General features: G+C 40.9%; 1 protein-coding gene across 1 annotated transcript; it reads right to left on the bottom strand.

The window, feature by feature from the left end:
• Nucleotides 1–229: 229 nt before the first annotated feature.
• Nucleotides 230–18,675, bottom strand: ZC3HC1 (zinc finger C3HC-type containing 1). The gene is made up of 10 exons (XM_081146449.1): nucleotides 18,471–18,675; nucleotides 16,061–16,172; nucleotides 13,536–13,686; nucleotides 12,931–13,014; nucleotides 7,034–7,161; nucleotides 5,619–5,776; nucleotides 4,616–4,859; nucleotides 3,377–3,589; nucleotides 2,837–3,043; nucleotides 230–664 (listed from the first exon to the last, which is right to left on the bottom strand). Exons 1-10 carry the CDS (start codon nucleotides 18,614–18,616, stop codon nucleotides 596–598), a joined length of 1,512 nt encoding a protein of 503 aa, XP_081002575.1. The 5' UTR covers nucleotides 18,617–18,675; the 3' UTR covers nucleotides 230–595.
• Nucleotides 18,676–20,305: the final 1,630 nt, after the last annotated feature.

Here is a 20,305-nt window from a genome sequence, read left to right as displayed (position 1 = left end):
GGCTTACTACTCATTTAACACATCAGGAGATCTTCCTGGTGGTATAATGAACATCATCTTGGCTCTGGTTTAGGAATACCTTCTTTGACTAGAATCACAAATAAGTTTTAGGCTTTGTAGCCAATGTGAAAACTAAAATTTTGACTTTGTTTACTGCTCCACTGAAGTGTTCTCAGTCTGTTTCCTTTACTTTAGCCCAGAAGGCAAGGAGGAAAACAGGTCTCCGGCATAAAAATTTTAACAAAAAGTTTATTAATACATAGTCATATTCCTGGGATACAAGTATTTAAAACACTGCCCCAAACTAAAGACACTAAAAGTGCTCAAGTACTTGGTCCTCTGTCTAGCTTCTTAACCCCACACTCCTTCAACAGAACCAGGCTTGCTGTGCCTCACCAGGTCCACATCCCCATGTGGAAACAGGTTTCCCCCCAGTCAGATGCAGACGGTGACACTCGTTGCCTTTGAAAGGGCAGGAGCTCCTTTTGATTAAACCAGAACGGAGGAAAACAGCATCAGCTGATCAAAAGGAGATTCAGACTTTATTTTTCAAAGTCACTCATTCCACTTCTCTCCAGGAAGGGCTGGAACATCTTCAGGATGAGCATAAAGATTCCCATTGCCGGAATATTCGGAATACCTTCCTTGATTTCTCAGACAGACTCTATATGTAGAAAAGCTCATTGTTAGAGATTAAATTGATTCATAGATATGAAGGATACATAATAGCTTTAAGATGTGGTCTGCACATTTCTCCCACAATAATCTAGATATGTCTAGGATTGACTAAAACAAGTTAACTTTATACAGTGCTACACATAATATACACTAAAAGCCAGACTAACCATCAAGAAGCTTGTGTTCTACTATTAAACTCTTGCTAACACACTCTAAACCTCTAAAATACAGCTCATGTCCTCCCTCCAAGTATCTGTACTCGTCCCAATCTCTGTATGTGAGGATAACACTTCTGACCTACCAGAGTGCAGCCCCCATTTTGCACTGGCTTCTTACTCATCAAGCTGAATTGGCCCTAGTCCATTACTTCTTGTGAACAAGGGCCCATATTTACATGACGCCTTACCATGTAAATGTGGGGTTAACAGTATAACCCAAGGCCAAGGAGTAAAACAGTTACACGGCCCTTAAGAGTTTAAACTATGACCTTGGCCTTCTCAGCTTCGTGTTTTAGCCAGCAGAGCTAATAATAGGAAGAATCTCATTGCCACTTGACAGTGCCTATGAAGTGATCTGAGATTCTGAGAAATGGTGTTACAGGGAGTCAAAACAGTTCTCCAAAAGGTAAAAAAGTTCTGTGATTTGGAACACCTGGTTCTGCTTTTGAGCGTCACAAGAAAGAGCACAGGGTTTCAGTGAGAGCACAAACAATATCTAGCAAGATAATCCATAAAGTCACCTCCGGTTTCTGACATAATGACATTCTCACTGTTTTCCTATCCTATAGGTGAGCGTCTCAATAAAATAAAGTTCCAGGAGGGAAAAGTTTGAGCTCTTACTAGAGACCAAGGGCAATTTAGTTAATAAAGCGACAAAATTGAAACAAACTTAAGTTGAAAAATAGTGTAAACTTCTTTCTAACATCAAGAGCCTTTACCACAGCCTCATTAAGATTTGTATTTCCCAGCCATAGCAGCTGCGGGGAGGTTGAAAGACAAGCTGCCAAAAAAGGATCTCAAAAGTCCTGGAACTGAGGGCCAATTATGAGGCCTACTTTTCCCACTACCACGAGAAAAAAAAAAAAAAGGTCCTGTGGGATTTCTTGTTAGTATGACAGTGAGAGAGGAAGTTAATAAAAACTGTCAGTACACTATTTCATGAAGCTCTAGGCAGAGAATTTATGTGCAAAGATAACTCCAATCTCTCCAATTTGAAAGGTAGGTCAAACATTTGTCTTTGGATAGCTTTACATATTTTCAAGTTTTTAAATTGGAAAAATGCATTTTTTTCCCCTGCAAAAAACTTGGAAAACCTTCATCTGTATATTTACTAAGGGTATGAATGTACATTCCTTGGCATTTAGCATCATTATAGTTCCTTCCAGTGGAATCCTGTGACCCTACACAACCATGAATCTGGGAATGCTTCTTATAAACATCTGCTGTCCAGTATTATTTTGTCTTTGGAGGGAACAGACATCAGAAATTACTATATTTATATGAGGCAGGCTTACAAGGCAACTTAGGGAATGAGCCAGCAGAGGAAAGAGAACCCAGTTTTCATGGTTCCTTAATGCCCACCTCTCATCACCTCCAGACCCTGCACAGGGCAAATACATGACTTGTTTTCTCAGCTCTCACGATGGACTAGTGCTTCCCCGCATTTGTGACCAGCAGCCATCATGGCTGTGACGGCTAGCTGAGACTCAGTGCACAAGTCTGGGGCCGTGTCAGAGTAACCTGCCCACTGTGAGGAATGAAACCGTAGTCTTGGTGTCAGAGCACAGTGCTCCAGACAGCTAGGTTAACTGGCCAGGCTCCAAACGCAAGTGACAGCAACTGATGGAAAAAGCAGCTGCTCTGCAACATGAGGCCGGAGCAGCTGCCTACTCATCTATTTCTATTTCTCCACTCCTTTCTTCCTTTGGGACACTTTCGTTGAGAAGACAGAGAATTTCTCAGCACCTGATGGAATGCCATATGCTAAACTGCACCAAGACTGAACCAGTTCCATACCTGTGCTCCGGGATGGAACCAGACTGAGTCTAACTTCACTTACGAAAGCTGAGGGCAGGCAGGCGCTAATTATAGGGCTGGGCTCTGCCCCTCATCCCCAAACAGCAAGTGCCTCACACACCAAGGGCAGTGGCTCAGCTCACCATGGAGTCGGTTTCAGCTGGCTGGGTACACTGTTTGTGGGCCAAGAGGATGTTCAGCACTGCCTTCCAGCCTGGTTCTGCTAGGGTGCTGGCATCTGCCTCAGTTCCACCATTCTCCCTGGTTTCCTTGCCAAGCGTGATCTTCACCCAAGGGCACCAGTCTCTATGCTGAGAGGTGGGATCAAAGAAGCTTCGTGAAGACGTGTCCTGAGGGAGGAGGAGGAGAGACAGTGTTAATGAAGGGGAGATGCTGTGTAAATTCGGAGGCACTGCTATTAGTTGTCGGGTCTGTCCCTCTATCTCACTGTTGTCCTGTGCCTGACATATTTATTACTTCCCCAGAATCCATCCCAAAGAAACAAGTGACAAAACTCTTAAGTTTTTTCCCCACTGGTTACCCAATTGTCCCATTTTTAAACTTACTGGGTTGGTCTACCTACAGCTACAGGACCAGCGACGGGCTCACGCATGCTTCTCTGGGCTGCGTGGTTGAGGGCATGGCATGCTCCTGTGTTCAGTGGCATGCGCAGGTGGACTCACCGAGCTGCTGGAAGAGCAGAGGCGAGCTCGTTTGGCTCTTCGAAGAGGACTGGATGGCACTTCCAGGCCAGAGGTGTCTCCTGTTCCCATGCTCCGGGTCACCGGGCGGGTTCTGGTAGTGGGGCTGGCGGCCTCTGGCTCAGGACGGTCAACAGGACTGGAAGAGTCCCAGCTCCGAGTTCGGGAGAAGATGGGACCTGGGCTCCTTTCAGCCTGAAAGAAGGGGAGATGATAATGGAAGTACACCAATGTTATTAATGACTATGGTCAGGAGAAGTATTTCTAGAAGCATGTGAAAGTTAGTATTTTATAGTTTAAATTGTAAGAATTCAGTTTCTGAACTGTCCACATAACGAAACTCTTCAAAGAATATTAGATTTCTATACAAAATTATGAATCTAGCTTTTCCATTGCAACTAGTGAATAAAATCACTATGCTATGTGGTATTCTGACCAACGTGGTTAGTGACTCCTAAGTTAACTCCCAGCTTTTCCACCAACACTTTTGGCAAGAATGCTGGATTTTTTCATCCTCACTGGAGGATATTTTTTCCATTGCTTGTTAGAGAGAGTGGAGGGGGGAGAAACATCGATGTGAGAAGAGACACATTGATTGGTTGCCTCCTGCACAAGCCCCAACCAGGGCCAGAGATCAAGCCTTTAACCCAGGTACATGCCCTTAGCTGGGAATCGAACCCTTGACCCTCTGGTTAGGCCAATGCTCTAATTGTTGAGCCACACTGGTCAGGGCAAGAATGCTGTTTTAATTTTTTTAATTTTATTTATTGATTTTAGAGAGGGAGGGAGGAAGGGAGGGAGGGAAAGAGAAACATCAATTTGTTGTTTCATTTATTTATGCATTCATTGGCTGCTTCTTGTATGTGCCCTGACTGGAGATCTAACCAGCAACCTTGGTGTACTGGGATGACACTCTAAACAACTGAGCTATCCGGCCAGGGCTAAGAATGCTATTTTTATTTATTTTTTAATATATCTGTATTGATTTCAGAGAGAGGGAGGGAGAGAGAGAGATAGGAACATCAGTGATGAGAAGGTCATTGAGTGGGGGCCTCCTGCAAGGCCCTCACTGGGGATCAAGCGCACAACCTAGGCATGTGCCCTGACTGGGAACCAAACCACGATCTCCTGGATCATAAGTCGATGCTCAACCACTGTGCCACACCAGGCCAGAATGTTGTTTTTCCAAAGTCAACCCAAAAAAGTCAATTAAGCCTATACCTGCTCTGAGCTTGGGGAAAACGTGGCATCCTGGCTCCGAGTCATCATCCTCCGAGGAGACTCGTGCACCAAAAGGAAGCGCTCTGGCTTCCCCTCAGGGCCTGAGATGGGGGAGCTGGTCAGGACAAAGGACGTATCCAGGTCGGCCATGGACGACTCAATCTGCTGGAAGCCCCAAAGCCCCACCTTCCTCATACAATGTGAACACGTTATCAAGGAGAGCTGCATGGGTTCCAAGGAAGAACTAGATAGGAACAGAAAAGAGAGTGAGTTTTCTCAAAGGGTAACATGTCCAAGGGACTAAGTGTAATGATTTGTGAGTATGCTTTATCTCATCAAACACATCTCTGGAACAGTCCTGTGACTGGGAACCATGTCCTCTCAGGGCCCCAGTTCTCTGATCTCAGGACCCCAATGTCATCATCTCTCACTTATTTCCTATAGAAATATCTAGGAGTCTTGGTGTGCTCTTCTATGGCAATACTTTTAAAATTTATGTTTTATAAATGTCCCTGTCCCTCTTAAAACTTTTTCCTTTTAAATGAAAATTATTCCTTCACCTACCAAAGAAAGCATATTAAAGTAAACCAGGTTTGGTTCTGAGAGTCTTCTATCTCAGGGGGAGTCTATGCCAAACTGAGCAACTGGAATGGAAACACCAAAATAGGGGCCTAGAAGACTCCAGCTGGTGTTTCCTTTGGTAGTTTTTATCAACTGAACTCATTTTTCTTCCTTTCTGAAAGTTGAAAGAGCTTCACTGTTTATAAGAACACAAATTCACAGCTGGGAAATGACAGTGAAAGAAACCAAGTTCAGGTATGTTCAGAAATTTCTGAGCTCTAACCCTGGTTTTGTTACTGATCTTACTATGTCCCCATGGGCCTCATCCCTTCAGTTTCTCTCTGCCTGTTTTCCTTACAGGAAACACTATGTGATCTCCAAGTGCTATTAGTGACTGATGTATATGGGTGTATAATGTCCCCAGCCAAATTCACTTACTAACCTACATGCTGCCCAGCCACACACAGAGAGAATACAGGCAGTGACGTGGACTTGGATGTCTGAGCCTAATTTGGCGGCAGTTTTTCTCTCATCAGTTCGGTGGTCAAGTTCATCTTCAAGCAGGTGCAGGAGAAGACTGATCTTGTCTTCTGTAAAGCACTACAAAGGAACCAAGGTAAAATGCTTCAAGTCTCAACTACCATGAGAAAAAAATTATACATAATGATATACTTAGATGACTCAAGGCAAAAATCATGACAGAAATGACAAACACGAAGACAGTTCTCTTAATGAGAGATGTCCTGGAACAGGGCTATGGTAGCACGCAGCAGCTTTCTGAATTGCCCTGGATCTGCTGAGTGAAAAAGGTGGCAGTTTTCCTGGAATGACCAAATCTTTTCTTAGTACCAATTTGTTTTCAATTTATCAACTGCAGATTTTCTCTGAAACCTGTAAACTTCAAACCCATATAATGAAAAAAGGTTACTGTTTATATCTTGGCCTGACACAGAATTTACTTTTTGACAGAACACCACAGCTTGCCACAGTCTTTAAAGAACTATGATAGGGTAAAAAAAAATTGCCTTGGGCTCTGGCTGAGTGGCTCAGTTGGTTGGAGTGTTGTCCCATAGACCAAAAGGTTGTGGGTTTGATTCTCAGTTAGGGCACATACCTAGGTTGCAGGTTCGATCCCCAGTCAGGCATGTGCAGGAGGCAATGGATCGATGTTTCTCTCCCACATCGATGTTTCTCTCTCTCTCTTCCCTTCCTCTCTCTCAAAATCAATAAAACAAAAAACAAAAACAACAACAAAAACAAAAACATATCCTCGGGTGAGGATTAAAAAAAAATCGTCTTGGCTAAGGGACAGGGTGAAATTTAGAATAGGCATCAGAGGTTAATAGTTTGATGCTAAAATCCATTAACTGCCTCTCAACTTGAGGAAGCAAAATAACAGCTTCTAATTCCTACAGTAAAGCCTGTCTTCAAAGTACCCACAGGGTGATGAAATGAGACAGTGAACATTCAAAGTAAATGGGCCAGAACATTTCAAGATTTATATTCACAAGAGAGAAGGGAGTTTATAACTTCTCTAGCACTTTCTTTAGCAAATGGTATTCAATAAACCACATGAAGTAACATTTCAGTATCTTCTGTTAAACAGTTTAAGTAACAAATCAAGATAAAATTGAATTATGCCACTTAAAGAATCATATCTAAAAGTTTAAATGGAACCCATTTGCTTAAACCCTCAATAGTCACCTTTCTGATGGAAACTGAAAAAGGTCAGTTGAGAGACAAACCAGTGGGTCTCTTCATAACAATCTGCATCCTCTTGTCATTAAAAGAAATGCTTCACATACAAATGCTGGTGACAACTGGAAGCCACTGAAGGCTAAACCAAGAAAAACTCACCATAGTTTTCAAGTCCTCCGGCTTCAGGGAAGGAAGCTGGAGGTCTAAGTGACAAAGGCTTTGAAAACGATCTAGGAATTCACTAACAAGAACAGCAGGCTCATCCAATGGTAACACTCCAAATCGATCTGTGGAAAAAAAGTAAACTGGAAGATTATATTGGTGCAACTCGAAAAAAATAAAAGTATAAAACAGTGGGGAGTCCTGTTTGGGTGGCTCAGTCGGTTGGACGCCGTTCCATAAACCAAAAAGATTGTGGGTTTGATTCTCGATCAGGGCACATATCTAGGTTGCAGATTTGATTCCCCCATAGGGTGGATATGGAAGGCAACTGATTGGTGTTTCTCTCTCTCTCTCCCCCTTCCTCTCTTTCTCAAATCAATCAGGTGAGGATTTATTTATTATTTTTTTTAAAGCACAATGAATGTTGTCTCCTTTTTTTCTTTTTAAATATATCTTTATTGATTACAGAGAGAAGAATGGAGAGAGAGATAGAAACATCAATGATGAGAGTCATTGATTGGCTGCCTCCTACACACCCCTGACTGGGGATCGAGCCTGCACCCGGGCATGTGCTCTGACCAGGAATTGAACCCCAATTGCCTGGATCCTAGATAGATGCTCAACTGCTGAGCCATGCCCGGCTGGGCTCGGGTGAAGATGTAAAAAAACCAAAACCATAAAACCCACAATGGGATATGTAAAATTGATATTTTATGATATCAATCATAAAATTTATTATTATTTTTTATCCTTACCCGAGGATACTTTTTCCACTGCTTTTCAGAGGGAGTGGAAGAGGGGGGGGGGAGAGAGAGAGAAACATCAATGTGAGTGAGACACATCAATTGGTTGCCTCCCACAAGCACCTCAACCGGGGCTAGGGATCGAGCCTGCAACTGAGGTATGTGGCCCTTGGCTGGAATCAAACCAAGGACCCTTCAGTCCTCAGGCCAACGCTCTAACCACTGAGCCAAACTGGCTAGGGCTCAATCATAAAATTTTAAAAATGTTTTTATTGATTTTAGAGGGAGTGGGAAAGGGAGAGAAACATCCATGTGAGAGAGAAAAACAGATTGGCTGCATCCTGCACGACCCGTACTGGGGATTGAGCCTGCAACCCCGGGCATGTGCCCTGACTGGGAATCAAACTGATGACCTTTTGGTGCATAGGTGGATTCTCAACCAACTGAGCCACACATGCCAGGACTACTGACTTTTTTTTATGGGGTGGTGATGATACTTCTGTGATTATGTTTAAAAAGTAGAGTCTCAAGAAAGGTTTCTCAGAAGCAGTCAGGTCTAAGCTGAATTTGAAAGACCAACAACAGTATGTTAAAGCAAAGGCCTAAGGATGGCGAATTTGGGGAATTCTAAGTAGTTTCATAGGGATGAAACATGGTATGCCTATGGGGAGAGTAGCAGGAAATAAAGTTAGTGTAGACAGTGGCCAGGCCATGACTTTATTAATGTACGTGATGAGCAATTACTGAAGCCCTGGCTGAGTAGCTCAGTTGGTTAGAGCATCACGCTGACAAGCCAAGGTTGCAGGTTCGATCCCCAGTCAGGGCACATACAAGAATCAACCAATGAATGCATAAATAAGTGGAACAACAAATCGATGTTTCTTTCTCTCTCCCTTCCCCTCTCTCTCTAATGTCAATAAATTAAAAATTAAAAAAAAATTACTGAAAAAATTTTTTAGAGGAGAAAGTGATGTTATAGATAAAATGTATTAGTTTGGAGTAGAGACTGTAGGGGGTCTCTGGATGCAAAGAAATAAGCTTAGCAAACATTAAAGTCATATAAAGTAATATTCCTTTAAGATACCAGTGGCATAAAGATAGAGAAAAGAGCATCAATATTGTAAAACTCTTAATGATCAATGAAACCTCGTTAAGAAAATAGGGTACAATAATATATAGCATTTAAATTGGAAAAATGAATGTAAACTTATGATGTTAAATGGAATTCTAGTAGTGACTGTTTCATCAGTGTACAAACATGTCAAAACTTATCATATTTAGGGCAGTTTTATGTCAATTATACCTCAACAAGGCTGTTAAGAAAAAAAATCTTTTTCAGTTTTGTTATTAAAAGGGGCCCCAAAACAGTTAACGGCAGCACTTTTGTCTACCACTTAGTGGTGTATCACTAGCAACCAGATTTTGGTCTCTAATATTATAAAATATTATTAAATTATTTAAAGTTGTTCCAAGTAACCAAATATGTCAAAACACATGTCATCAATTTAAAATGATGCATCAGCATTTTACTAGAAAAGTCAGGTTATAAAAACCTAAAATCAATGGAAAAGATATGGACTTTAAAAAACTAAGTGAGACCTGGTCAGGCGTGGCTCAGCGGTTGAGCATCAACCTAGGATCCAGGAGATCAACGCTGGATTCCTGGTCAGGGCATATGCCCAGGTTGTGGGCTTGATCCCCAGTCGGGGGCGTGCAGGAGGCAGCTGATCAATGACTCTCTCATCATTGATGTTTCAACTCTCTCTCCCTTCTTCTCTCTGAAATCAATAAAGAATATTTAAATAAATAAATAAATAAATAAATAAATAAATAAAGTGAGGTGTAAAAATAAAAAGGAAACATGTTTTAATGACCAGTGGCTTAAGTTCGATGTAACTTGGGAGAAGAAACAAGGTCCCAACATTTTTCTGATCATCCTCTTCTAATCTAGATCTGGTGTGATTGCTATAAACCCGAGAAAGTACTATGTGTGGGTGGGGAGAGATTAACCAAAGAATCTATATGCATATATGCATAACCCACGGACACAGACAATAGTGTGGTGGAGGCCTGGGGAGGGGAGCGGGTGAGGGGTGGCAGGGATCAATGGAGAAAAAAGAGTACATCTGTAATATTTTGAACAATAAAAAAAAACAACCCAGCCCGGCCGGGCGTGGCTCAGCGGTTGAGCATCGACCTAGGATCCAGGCGTTTGGGGTTTGATTCCTGGTCAGGGCACATGCCTGGGTTGCGGGCTCGATCAATGACTCTCTCATCATTGATGTTTCTATCTCTCTCTCTCTTCCTCTCCTTTCCTCTCTCTGAAATCAATAAAGATATATTTAAAAAAAAAAAAATTTAAAGGAATTTAATTTAGTTTGTAATTATCGATGTTAGAAAAACATTACCTTCAAAATTGTATTTATTAGATATGCTTAATAAACTTAAGCACTAAAGTATAAATACTTGCATACCTTTCTCCACATAAAAGTCTCTTGAATGTTAAAGAACCAAACCCAGGGATAGTATAATGGGAAGGTCATATGTGAGATCTATTTAGAAGGGAGACAGGAGAGGACCAGGTGGTGGTAATAGGGGAAGGCATCTAAGATGACTTCTAGGTTTCTGGCTAGGACAACTGGAGGAGGTGGTCAGTACCATTTACCAAGATGGAGAAAATATAAGAGAAGCAAGTATTAAGGATCAGATGAAGAATTCAGTGTTGTTTATGTTGAGTTCTAGACACCTGCAAAATATTAAGTAGAAATGTTTAGAAGGTAGTTGAAAATACAAGTCAAGCTCAAAAGAGGGGTCTGGATAGGAGTTAGAGGTTTGTAAGTAGGTGGTAGCTGAAGTTACGAACAGGATCAAGAAAGTGAAGTGTATAGCAGTGAGTTGGGATCCACCAACAGAGCTCTAGGCAGACCTTTAAAAACGTGGCCTGAGCACACTGGCCCCGGATGAATTCATCCTTATAGGGCTGAGTTTTGTTGTTCTACACAATGAAATAGTTAGGCCAAAAGCAGGAAATCCTTCTTACACAGTCATCTTCACTTTTTTTTTTTCAGTGAGGCACTTGAAGCTTTTATCATTCAAGAGCCTTTCCCCAAATCACACTAATTGGGAAACTTATGTACAATTTACCCCAATAACATTCTCTTTTCATGTACCATATTTCATAAAGATAATATTAAAATAAATTCATGGTTATATTGTATCAATTTCCAGGGGGCTAAAATTCTTTTAGGTATTTAATTAATACCAGTAACTATCTGTGCTCCTAAACCTACCACAGATAAAATGAATGTTTAGAGACCAAAGCCAGCTAGGAGAAACCTACACTATCCACTTGGTGTGCTTCAGTGGCTTCCTTGTGTTAACCTTCTTCACGTGATGAGGTAGTTGGAACAGCTTGAGGGACTTCCCACGTGTAGAATATCACTTATCTATTAATTTCAGAAACATCTTCTACGACTGTCTTCTCCATAACTTAAAACTAAAAACTTGGATCTCAGAATTTCAATTTTTTAAAATTTACTTTTCAATTATAGTTTACATTCCATATTATTTTATATTAGTTTCAGGTGTACAGCATAGTGGTTAGACAATCACATACTTCACAAAGTGTTGTCATCTTCACTTTTAAAATGTTATTTCTTAATAATCCCTTTCCTATCATCTCTTCATTTATCAGTAGACACCACTCTAGAGTCACCTTGAATCCACTCTTTCCTCTTAGCAGTCATTCATGGAATATTCCTGGGCATCAGTGACCCTGGAATGAGCCTGAGCTGTCCTACTGAAATAAAAAAATACACCTACAGCCCAGCCGGGCGTGGCTCAGTGGGTGAGCATCAACCTAGGATCCAGGAGATCTCAGTTTGATTCCCGATCAGGGCACATGCCCGGGTTGCAGGCTTGATCCCCAGTCGGGGGTGTGCAGGAGGCAGCCAATCAGTGACTCTCATCATTGATGTTTCTATCTCTCTCTCCCTCTTCTCTCTGAAATCAATAGATATATTTAAAAACATATATATATACACACACACACACACACACACACACACACACACACACACACACACACATCTACATGGCACTGATTTCTGGTCAAGGATGAAATATATGGATTAACAGTTTTGCTTTGTAGCCATGGGTCCAAAGAGTTTCCCACCTGGTCTTGGTCAGCCCCCCAGAGGGCTTTGAAGCTAAGGCTGTTTATATAACCAGCAAAATAAAGATACATAAAAAAATCACACGTAAGACTACATTTTGGGTTCTCTTGTTCTACAGTGTTTTGCACACACATCAGTGGTTCCTGATTTGAGAGAGTGTACACTGCCACAGCCCTTATACAGTGAGAAGAGGTGCTTGTACCTGGCTGATCCAGACCACTGTGGGCAGTGTTTGGCTGTGATGATATCCTTACTTCAGTGCTGTTGTTAGAGTGTGCCGTTTTACTGTAATAAACTATAGATTTGTAATCACTTTTATTTGGGGTTCTGTGAGTCTTCTTTAGCAACAATACCCTGTTTAACTGTCATCATTAATGCTGTTAATGCACCAAAGGAATGCTGCTTGCTATCAAAGGAAAGTAGATAAAACCCTAGTTATGGCTCCTCACTAGTTGGTTTTAAGATGTCTGATTCTCACCCGAATGGCGTGGCTCAGTGGTTGAGCATGGACCTATGATCCAGGAGATGGAAGTTAGATTCCTGGTCACAGCACATGCCTGGGTTTTTGGCTCAATCCCCAGCAGAGGGCATGCAGAAGGCAGCTAATCAATGACTCATCGTTGATGTTTCTCTCTCTCTCTCTCTCTCTGAAATCAATTAAAAAAAAATAAAAAAATGTCTGATTCTCAGTTTCCTTACCTAAAAAAACTGGGTTGATAATGTTTACATCCCAGGGCCCCTGTGAGGATTAAATAGAATAATGTATGCATGGCTAAACCTTTGGCATGTCAAATGCACTTAATAAAGTTAAGCAGTACCATAATAAGTGAATGAATTTAAGTTAGTTCTTCTTGAAAAGTGCAAATATAAAGAAAGACCAAGAACTTCAAAGACTATATTTTCAAAATAAATAGATAACATTAGAAATGCAATGACCAAGAAGAGATGGAAAATGGGAAATCGTGGAAATAAGTACCTGGAGAGGGGCTATCTGGCCAGAAACAGAACTTCTCATGGGCAGTACACAATGCTTTCTTCAGCTCAACACATCGTTCCTTATCTGAAACCCACATAAGTAACAAAGCCTTAAAAAACACTATATAGATTCAAAGCCTTAAGAGTAAAGATTCAACTAAACATAAAATAAGAAAATTTAAAAATACATGGAATATCAGCAATGCATCATCTTAATATATTCTATAAAACAAGTTCTAAATCAAGATCCTAAGATCAATAACAAAGAGGGTATCATGTATCTTATAAGGCAGGGCATTCCAAAGTGAGAGCCTTCACAAAAGTCCTGTGTCTCTTTGCCAAAGTATAAATTTTGGAACCATAAAATAAACATACTACTGTTAGTTTCCCAGAATACACAGAGTCAAGTTCACTCTAAAGTAGTTTAGTTTTTTAAAAAAGTAATGACTGAAGCTCACAATTAGAGTGAAGACTAAAACAAATTCACCCTGTTATATATGGTAGTACACAATCTTTGATCAAACAAGTGACCTGTCTTTTCAGAAAAAGTAGTAGTCATTCAATCTTTGAATATGGAGAAAAATGTAATTTGTACTGTATACTTACATCTGTCAAAATCAAAAGCTGGTTGTAAACTGGCACAGAGAAAAGCTTGACAGCTGGAGCACTTGAGCATATCACATTCAACTGTGACCCAGCCATATTTTGCACAGACAAGTGGAGACAGCTCAGGGGGCTTACCTGCCCACTTCAAAGAGTATTCATGTTAAGAAAAGCAACACTGCAGGTACATTTAAATAAGTCAGAAATTAAGTTTTTACTCATTCTTTATGCATATAGAAATAAACGCATTAAACTGAGGGGAAAAAGCAGGAAAAAAAGTGTTAAAACAATTATTATTTTTTATTTCATTTATTGATTTTAGAGAGAGAGCGAGACAAGGTGGAGGGAGGGAGGAAGACACACATCGATTTGCTGTTCCACTTATTTGTGTATTTATTGGTTGAGTCTTGCATGTGCCCTGACTGGGGATTGAACCCACAACTTTGGTGTATCAGAATGATGCTCTAAAGAAATGAGGTACCCAGCCAGGGCTTAAAACTATTAAAAAATTATTTAAAAAAAAATCCTCACCCAAGGATGTTTATTGATTTGAGAGAGAAAGAGGAAGGGAGAGAGAGAGAAACATCAATGTGAGAAACATCAATTGGTTGCCTCTCATACATGCCTGAAACCTGCAACCCAGGTATGTGTCCTGACCAGGAAATTGAACCCTCCACTTTTCCATGTACAGGATGACGCTCCAACTAACTGAGCCACACTGGTCAGGGCTTATAACTACTTTTAAAGAACAGGCACATACTTCACATAAAAGGTCATTTAAGTAATAAGCAGAGGGAAAAAGTTATTAACTTATTCCCTAGGAAGCCCTATGTATTTCATTTGTTTAAAATGTCTATTTTAGCCGGCCAGTGTGGGTAAGAGGTTGAGCATCGGCCTGATTCAAGAGATCATGGTTTGATTCCCAGTCACAGCATATGCCCGGGTTGGGGGCTCGATCACTAGCATGGGGCATGCAGGAGGCAGCCTATCAATGACTCTCTCATCATTGATTTCTTTCTCTCTCCCTCTCCCACCCTCTCAGAAATCAATAAAAATATATTTAAAATAAAGTAAAATAAAATGTCTATTTTATTATTGGTGTGGGGTGGCATATAGAAGCCATTCACATGCACCTAATATGAAATACTAGGGATTTAAAAACACTAGCGGAAGCACTGGGATATGCCTAAGCAATAAGGCATAGTGAAAGTCAAACAAGCAGAAATTTTTCCACCACTCACCTATGCTCTATTGTACCACATCCACTTTTACCATCTAAAGAATAGTCAGTAAAATTAATAATATTCTTCATCATTCCCCCTGCCCCAAGTTTGATTATTATGTACTAATGTGTGTGTGTAGTCTGTGTTTTCAATAGGCTGAGAGCATCAAGAGCATTTATAGGTATGTGCTTGGGAAAAGGTCCTAAAATACTTACTGATCTTTAATATTTTTTTATAGCTTTATTTTTATAGCTATATTTAATAGCTTTTTATATTTTACATAAGGATGAAACATGAAGGAAGATGTAGAAAAGTTCTAAATTTTTATAAGGAATATGAGAATTTGAAAACATGCCAGTATCAGCAAAAGGAGGACCAAAGGCTAGAAAACAGAATTTAGATGTAAATGTTAAAGGAACTGGGATTATCTAGAATAAAAATAGTAGAATCACTTAACTAGCTTAAATTAAATAAATAATTATCATATCCAAAGTAGTGATCAATTTATATCCAATGAGACCAAAAAAGAATAAAAGAACATGGTTCTAAATACTATATTAAAATCAGGCCCTAGCTCAGTAGCTCCATTGGTTAGAGCATCGTCCTGACACACCAAGGTTTCAGGTTCGATCCTGGGTCAGGGCACATACAAGAATCAATCAATGAATGCATAAATAAGTGGAACAACAAACTGATGTTTCTCTCTCTCTCTCTCTCAAATCAATAAATAAAATAAAATTTAAACTACTACATTAAAATCAGAAATTAGTCCAAGGAACAACTGAAGTATCCAAATATATAATGGTAGTAATGGATTATAACCCATCAACTAAAAAAGGAAATCGAGCCCATACTGCTATAAATAAAGAAATTATATCAAGTTTGATGAGGATATTTACCTAATTTCAAAACACCTCCCCACAAAACTGCTTCCTCTTCTGTAAAATGAGTATAATAATAATATATATTTTCAAAGGTTTAAGGTAAAGATCAAATGTGATAATATACGTGAAAACACATTACATACAAATGTTAATTATTGTTCCTTCTCCTCTCAGGTTCTTAAGTTTTTCCTTCTGTAAAAGGAAAAGATTAGATCTAAAATGTTCCTTTGCGGGACAACATTGTATGATGCTAATTTACCTATAAAGTTTCTTACCAAGTTTAATTCTTAAATTTAAAACATCAGGGTAAGTAGTGTTATTTCTGGGGGAATAACAATTCCAGGAGCAGGCAGAAAGTGCAACTTAATAACAATTCCAGGAGCAGGCAGAAAGTGCAACTCGGGTGAACTAAAAAGGATATAGAAAATGTTTCCACTCTGCTAAAGAAGGCTTCTTTGCTTGTAGATTCCAATGGAGGTTGTTCTGTTTGGGGTGATTCATTAACTGACTGGAACGTGGCAGATGTCTCCTTCCTAAAATAAAATGGCAGAATGGTTAGTAATCCTTTCATGGCATCACAGTATCGTTTTGCTTAAATATTTTGTATTTAGCTTCTCTGTACTTCACATCATCAATCACACCACACTGGATTTTAACCTTTCTAAAAACCATTTCAGTCATGTAATTCCTCTGCTTAACATTTTCAATGGTTTCACAATATAATCAGCCGTCTGTATCTGCAGGTTCCATCAACTGCAGAGAGAAAATATTCAGGCCCAGCCGCGCATGGCTCAGCGGTTGAGCGTCGACCTAGGATCCAGGTGATCGGGGTTCGATTCCCGGTCAGGGCACATGCCCGGTTGCGGGCTTGATCAATGACTCTCTCACCATTGATGTTTCTCTCTCTCTCTCCCTCTCTTTTCCTTTCTCTGAAATCAATAAAGATATATTTAAAAAAATAAAATAAAAAATAATCACTTAAAAAAAAATATTCGGGGAGAAAAAAATGTTATGTTTTTGCCAACATGAACTATGTAGTTAGGCCTATGATGGTTGTGTCTACACTGAACATGTACAGACTTTTTTCTTGTCATTATTTCCTAACAACCCAGTATAACAACTATTTACATTGTATTAGGTATTATAAGTAATCTAGAGATGATTTAAAGTATATGGGAGGATATGCACAGGTTACATGCAAACACTATGTCACTTTATATAAAGGACTTGGGCATCTGAGGATTTGGTATCCGAAGGGGGTCCTCAACGATGGTACTTACTAAATAGAATCCAAATTCTTCAGTCTTTTTACAGTTTGGCCATACCTAAGCTTAAAGAAATTTCTGCTCTACAGTGCTCCACTAATCCTACACTGGCAAACTGTTCCTCTAGCTCACTCACTGTTCCCCAGTAATATTTTGCATAACTTTAGCAAACACAAAATAAGACTCTGGGCCTCTGTGCATTATACAATTGAACCACCTTAAAAAGTAAATTTTTTTTTAATCCTCACCTGAGGATATTTTTCCATTGCTTTTCAGGGAGAGTGGAGGAGAGAGAGAGAGAGAGAAAGAGAGAGAGAGAAACATCGATGTGGGAGACACATATGGATTGGGTGCCTTCCTCACGTGCCCTACCCGGGCAGGGGATCAAGCCTGCAACTGAGGTGCATACCCTTGGCTGGAATGGAACCTCGGACGCTTCAGTCCGCAGGCAGATGCTCTAACCACTGAGCCAAACCAGCTAGGGCAGAAATTTAATTCTTTTAACGGTAGAAAAAAAAATCTTGACATTCCTACCTGGATCAACCCTTTATACCCAGTTCTCCCCAAAAGGTATTAATTTGAAAAGTCAAATCAAAGTAAAGATCTTTAAGCAATTTCATGAAAAAAATCAGGGAGGAAAAAAACCAGCAAAACCAATTCTCTTATTTTCAGTGAAAGGTATTTCAACAGCGTTTGGGGATGGGTATAGGAAGGAATTACTGAAGACAAAAGTCATTTTAATAAAAACACGGTTATATCAACTATTACAACTCAAAGAAATTTATTGTAAGAATCCTCAGAGTCTCACAGAGAGCCTTGGGGAGGTGTGGTTCTTGGAGAAACCTCAAAGGATTCATAAAATTGAAAGGGAAAAAAAAGACATTTATTTTACTAACCTCTAACTGAAATTTAGCATTTCCTTCAATTACGAATGAAGGTAATAAATAAAACCATAGTAGCATCAGCAATACCTGTGAATTCATGATGAATGGAAATTACAGATATTTTGTCACCACATTATGGATGTTGCACGTGTTTTGAAATATCGTTTATGCTTATCGCTACTTCAAAATTATGGTAGCTAAAAGATCTATGGCTAGATACTATCCAGCGCTTTAATAATGAAGCATGTTACTGTATCACTTTTTTTCCCTACTACCTTGATAACTGCATTCCAACGTAATCGGTTTCCTTTATAACCCTATGTAATTTGCTTTATACATTTAAAAATATTCTGAGAAGGGGTTCATAAGCTTTACCAGGCTGCCAAAGGGGTCTACAGCCCAAAAAAGGTTAAGAAGCCCAACGAAGAGAAGTCAAGTACGCATAGTTAGCGGTCCTTTTTCCTTCTTCTCATAACCTGACTGGCAATATTCCGTCCGTTGGTGCGGAATCCAGTACACTCCAAAGAGAGTAAAGCCGACTGAGCGTAGCAATCCCAGTCGCTTTCAGATCCCGGGACGAAGCCATCCTCGCAGCCGGAGTCGCCCACCCAGGGGATCCCCACAGGCCTGACAACCCTCTCCAATCAGCCGGCGCTGGACCAGGGTGGGCTCGCAAACTCACGCTTCAGTGCCTCCTTCTTCTGGGGCAATCCCTTCATCTATCAGCTGTCGGACTTTTTGGGGAGTCCCTTCTGGGGAGCGAACAACGGCACCCCAAGTCTTTTCAACCCCTGCAGGAAACGCTGCCCCGTCGCTGGGCGCCGCCATCTTGGTCCGTTGCCGAGTTACTTCCCCCCCGGCTTTGAAGGCTCAGGAACTTCCGTTCTGGGGCGGCGGAGATCCCCTTCTGCAGGTCTCTCCCGCGCATGCCCGCGGGACCCACCCCTTCGGGCCGTTGCGAGCGCGGTCAACCGCCGCGGGAGCGCCCTGGAGTCTGGGTTTGAACCTGAATTACTCGTTTCCCTTATGCAAAAGCATTTGGGGCTGATAAAGGGGAGTTGAGAGCGTTGTCTCTCCAAATTAGGCAGGTGTGAGGGGCCCAATTTAGTCTTCCAGTAATTAAGTGGCCCTCCGAAATGACATCTCTCTACAAAGTGAGGAACTGGCGACCGTCACCGGAGAGTAAATAATTTAGAATCCTTCTTAGAAACCGTGTCACAGGTGGGTTTAGAAGTCTGTGGCATTTGGCATTATTGAACCCTCCCTCCTTTGTCCAACCAATACCATGTATCGGGTCCTGCGGATGCTGAACAAAGACGTGGTTCTGGGTGGACTTGGGCATCCGACAAACACGGTCTCCTCTAGTTTTGAAATTATAAGGGCTCCGAAGAAGAAGGGTGTACAAGGAGGACCTACTTGGGTTTGCAGAGTCTCCTGAGGGGGTCAGGTGCTGGAGCAAAAGTGGGTGGGACAGTGGGAAAGAGATCTGCCCCGGATCCTGCAGCCCAGGGTGGAAGGGGTTCCTCTCATTTAATAAACTGGAAAGGAAGACCTGTGCCTGAGCAGGGGGCAGATGCAAGCGGGACCACCCCCAAGCCTTCCAGCTAACTCCCCGTGGGCTCCTAACTTCAGTTGTCTTCCCCCACGCCCGACCTTTAACCTTTGACCTTTGACCCGCCGCCTTTCTCATTTCTTCTCTCCTTTGCCAGCTCAAGCCGGCTGCCAAGCACTGCCGTCATTCCTTTGCAAAATCTGAATGTGGACTGAAAATTAGTTCGTATTCAATAATGATTGTTAGTTTTGTTGCATGTGATAATGGCCTTGTGATTATGGGTTGTTTTTTTAAAGTCCTTCTAAGAGCTAGGACTGGAGGTATCTATGGGTGAACCAGTCTGGGATTTGCTTTAAAATTCTTGAGGAAAAGGAAACGCGTGGTAGAAGAGATGAAAGAAGATTGCAAAATGTTTTTATTTGTTGGATTTGGGTGATAGGCTCCTGGGGGTTCATTATATTATTCTTTCTACTTTTGAGATGTTTGACAAGCTCATAATAAACGCAAAGTAAGCAAGCTACAAAGAATACATTCTCTTGACTAGCCTCTCAATTTCCTCAAACCTTTCTTGCTTTATAGTGCTTATTTGGCAAAACCTCAATCACCACTGAGTTAAAGCAATCAGAAGAGAACTTCCATAAATTTCCACCACATCTATCCCCCAGCATATAGAGTACTGAGAATTTCTTAAGTCCCCACATCCCCATGGTAACAGCCAGAAATCAGAGCCAGTTTTAAGTTTAATTGATCAATGATGTACCCGAGTGAACATGCTGTTGCAAGTCCCATCAACGGCACCCGGTCGATTCTGAAAATAAGCCAATCACAAAGGGACTCACTTCAGTAAACACGCCTGAGTGCCAACCGATCAGCAACAGTTTCACCCAAATTATCACTTCTACAGATGATAGCAACACGCTTAGACCTCTGAAGATTCACCAATCCCTAAATTACCCACTTTCTCA

The sequence above is a fragment of the Miniopterus schreibersii genome (genome assembly GCF_964146895.1).
Source record: "Miniopterus schreibersii genome assembly, chromosome: 9".
Lineage (NCBI taxonomy): Eukaryota > Metazoa > Chordata > Mammalia > Chiroptera > Miniopteridae > Miniopterus > Miniopterus schreibersii.
This window is presented reverse-complemented; position numbering and strand designations above follow the sequence as displayed.

Excerpts from the sequence above, each read along its gene's own strand:
- ZC3HC1 (XM_081146449.1), bottom strand. The coding sequence starts at position 18,616 with ATGGCGGCGCCCAGCGACGGGGCAGCGTTTCCTGCAGGGGTTGAAAAG. Across the intron at positions 13,015-13,535 it reads AGCTTTTGATTTTGACAGAT|ATAAGGAACGATGTGTTGAG; the intron begins GTAAGTATACAG and ends TGTGGGTTTCAG. Across the intron at positions 3,044-3,376 it reads TCTGCTCTTCCAGCAGCTCG|GACACGTCTTCACGAAGCTT; the intron begins GTGAGTCCACCT and ends CTCCTCCCTCAG.